General features: G+C 40.4%; 1 protein-coding gene across 1 annotated transcript; it reads right to left on the bottom strand.

The window, feature by feature from the left end:
* Positions 1 to 810: 810 nt before the first annotated feature.
* Positions 811 to 1839, bottom strand: LOC138875233 (uncharacterized). Its single transcript, XM_070154057.1, has 2 exons — positions 1168 to 1839; positions 811 to 1059 (listed from the first exon to the last, which is right to left on the bottom strand). Exons 1-2 carry the CDS (start codon positions 1837 to 1839, stop codon positions 811 to 813), a joined length of 921 nt encoding a protein of 306 aa, XP_070010158.1.
* Between the last annotated feature and the right edge of the window lie 2054 nt (positions 1840 to 3893).

A 3893-nucleotide genomic window follows, 5' to 3' on the forward strand; every position in this document is an offset into this window, starting at 1 on the left:
ATTATCCAACACACTTAGGCAGGTTAGTTCATTTTTTGAGAGAGTGGACAAATCTACAATGTAAATATTGTTAACTCTTTTTCCCTGCAAAACAATCTTGTCAGTGGTAAGATTAATCACAAAGCATTTAGTAGAGGTGAATGCTACAAGGTTATCTCTGTCACACAGTTGTGACACACTGATAAGGCTGTATTTCAAGCCATCTATCAAGTAGACATTCTCAATGGAGTGAGAGTCTGTCTTACCTACCTTTCCAACCCCGATAATCTCACCTTTATTCCTATTTCCAAAGGAGACATTGCCTCCCTTTAGGTCTTTAAGTGAAAGGAACTGGTTCTTGCTTCAAGTCATATATTTTGAGTAGCCACTATCCATGTACCATATTTGGTTGATTCCCTTCACTTGGACCTGCAAAAATAAATCATGTGTTAGTCTTAGGAACCCAAACTAGTTTGGGTCCCTTTCTATCGGCAAATGGATAAATCAGATTCCTTCTAGCCCACCCAGGCATCCTATTTTTTCTTGAACAAAAGCTTTGTTCTTTTGACTGGCCTTTTCTTTTGCATTACATTTATTTTTGTAATGGTCAGTCTTGCCACAATGTGTGCAAATTTTATTTTCAGTAAGAGTGAGGTACTTTCTTTTAGGATCCCACTTAGGTGCTTGAGACCCATAACCAAGTACTCTTTTGTTACTAATGTGATATTCATGTAGCCAGGAGAGTGCATCAGAAGCCTTGTTCCATTTGCAAGTTCTGTCTAGTTGATGTTTTACCTTCCCTAGATCTTCTTTTAGTACTCTTATTTGCTCCTATTTCTTGTATAGCTCGTTCTTCATTTTTCCTAAGTTTTCTTCTAGGGTGAGATGAGTGTGATCAGCTTTCTTCTTTCCTATTCCTAGTTTCAGTTTTAAGTTCTCAGACCTAACTTCTAGGATACTAGTGTCTAGTTCAAGAACCTGGTTCTTCAACTTAGTATTTTCACTTTCACTCATATTAGCCCTTGACTCTAGATTTTTGCACTTGGCTTTTAGGATCATACATTCCCTAGACAACTCTTCCTTTTCATTGTTAATTATCTCAAAGTCATCAATGAAATCCTGCAATAGCTCAGACAACCTTTCTTTAGACAGGAATTTAATCTTGTGTTTGAGATGAAGAATACTTACCTCGTGTTTATCATCTGATTCTTCTATGGCCATAAGAGCTTGTTCATCTCTAGCTTCATCTTCTAAGTCCTCATCTAATGTTTCTCCCCAGGCAGCAACCATAGCCTTTGTTGATCCTTTGTTGCTTTTTTGTTGAACCTGTTCCTTCTTCCTGCTCCTTCGTTTAGCCCTTTCCTTCTTCCACTCAATTTCCCATTGAGGACAGTTCTTGATCATGTGATCAGTCTTACCACACTTGTAATAGCCCTCGTTGGTCTGTTTCTCAAGAGCCATTGGTTTGTTGAAGGTTGTACCTCTTGAAGAGAGCTTTCCTCTCATTAAGTAATTTTTGAAATTTCTAGTGATCATAGCCATTTCATCATCCTCCAGATTTGAACCTTCAGCAATTATGAGAGCCAGACTTCTTTCCTTCTTGGGTGATTCCATTTTCATGGTCTGCCTTCTCAATTCATTGGCAGTATGGTTTCCTATTAGTTTATCCAGCTTGAGGGTAGCAATGTTCTTTGATTCATGAATAGCAGTGCTTTTGCTTTCCCAAGAGACTGACACAACCCTGGTCAAAATCTTCTCAACTTTGTCTTCTTCGAGAATAATCCTTCCAAGAGATTTAAGTTCATTTGTCAGTGTGGTGAACCTTGTATACATCTCTTGGATGGTTTCTCCTTCCTTCATGGTAAAGTTCTCATACTGGGAGTACAACAGTGTTCCTCTGGACCTCTTCACTTGAGGTGTTCCTTCATGATCCACTTGCAAAGTGTCCTAGATTTCCTTAGCAGTAGTACAACTTTGAATTCTACTGTACTCATCTGGACCTAGTCCACACACAAGCCATTTCTTGGACTTGGAATTTTTCTCCCACTTCTTCAGGTCTTCAGCGGTGCAGTCAGCCCTTGTCTTAGGCACATCCACTCCTTCAGCATTCTTCTTTGTAGTTGCTAGAGGACTATTAGTGACTATGTCCCAGAGCTCATAGTCTTCTCCTATGATGTGATCCCTCATCCTGTTCTTCCACCAAGAATAGTACTGACCATTTAAAAGTGAAAGCCTAGCAATGGATTGCCCTTCCCAGTTCCCAGGTGGCTCACTCATGTTGATCTTTTCCTAAGGTGTTAGCCTCTTCAAGGATAACCCTCTCTGATACCAATTTATGCTCTAAACGTCAATACCACACAAGAGGGGGGGGGGATTTGTGTGGTATCCAATTTTTGCTCTAGAAGAACCTGGTTCTTCTAGGTGTTCTAACTACTACTATTTGCGGAATAAAAGGTACATAAAATAAAGAACACAGAGATTTTTACGTGGAAAACACCTGGCTCAAAAGGTTAAAAAACCACGACCTACTACTCAGTAGGATTTTCCCATGCTTCCACTAAAATCACTGATCCAAAACAGCATTTACAAATTTTTTTGGTAGACCTAAGGATTAACTCTAATCCTGTTGTAGCACAAAACCTCAATTGTTGCGACAACTTCAAGTTAGCTTATAACTTGAACACTCAAAGTACCTAATACAATTGCTTCTATGAAAGCTAAAAGGTACAACTTTAATCCACCTACTACAATTGAACTAGAATAAGAAAAAATACAATGGAACTGGTTCTTCTATCTCGTTCAAGTAGCTTCAGGAGTGCACGCTCAAATCTCACAAAAATTGTTTGCAAAATCACCTTGCTCTTTTGCTTTCAATTTAGTTTAACTTCTGCATTTGTGCAATACATGTAAAAGAGATCAATCACTGTCATTTAATAGGTTAGTAATCACAGTTTAATTGGGACTCAATTGCTGATCTTCTATCATAGTTGAGTCCTTGAAGATCTCAAACTCCAACACTATCTTTTATCCAGATTTTGTTCTCTTCATATAAGGAGACCTTCTCCCCTTATCTAATATGCAACCTTTTTGATCAGATCACGAGATATTGTTGATGACTTATCTTCTTCATGCTCATCTCCTTTACGTGCATCTCACATGTTTAGATCAAAACTGTGCTTCACCAGATGGACCTGGTCCATGACTGAGTTCATTTGTCATTCTTCAAAACTTTACCTGTTCCTAGGCCAACACTTCTTCTCATCGGCCTCGAGTCTCTTCGCTTCCTCGATCTCGGTCAATAAGTCGAATCCTCGAGCGTGGATCTCTTCGAGGGTCTCCTATCGGGAAAGCCGTCTCACGTATTCAGCCTTCGTGTTTAGGTAGATCTCGGCTGCCTCCACATCGGCCTTGTATTGGGCCACCATTTCTTTGGCATCAGTAGAGGTTATGTCCAACTTGGTCTTTAGTGCCTCATATTCCCTACCAAAAGCATCCCACTCCGTGGTGACCGAGCTCAACTGTGTTAGGGGACCATCATTCAAATGAGATCATTTATCGGCTTTGTCTTTCGCCACCCAGAGTTTGTCCCTCACAGATGCCAGCTCTGCCTTCGTAGCCTCCTTCTACGAGGCCAGTTAGTCCATCATTACCTTCCATACTTCAGTCTGGGCCTTGACCTCGTCCATCTCAACCCACAGCTAGTCGATCAGATCCATTTTCTTTTGAACCTACAAAGTCATGTTGTTAGTCATCACGACTAGCTGCACGTTCTTATCTTTAAAGACCTTTACCTTTTCAACCAGGTTGGCATGATTCCATTTCAAGGACGGGGCTTCCTTTCGAGTTATCTCCAGCTCGGCCTAGAGAATCAGGATGTCCTGATAGGCATAGTCTTGTTGCTCACTCAAAAGCCT

Source organism: Nicotiana sylvestris, chromosome 8 (genome assembly GCF_000393655.2).
Source record: "Nicotiana sylvestris chromosome 8, ASM39365v2, whole genome shotgun sequence".
NCBI classification, from domain to species: domain Eukaryota; kingdom Viridiplantae; phylum Streptophyta; class Magnoliopsida; order Solanales; family Solanaceae; genus Nicotiana; species Nicotiana sylvestris.

Coding starts and splice junctions, on each gene's coding strand:
- LOC138875233 (XM_070154057.1), bottom strand. CDS start 1,839: ATGAAGGAAGGAGAAACCATCCAAGAGATGTATACAAGGTTCACCACA. Junction 1,060..1,167: donor AATCAGATGATAAACACGAG/GTAAGTATTCTT, acceptor AACAATGAAAAG/GAAGAGTTGTCTAGGGAATG.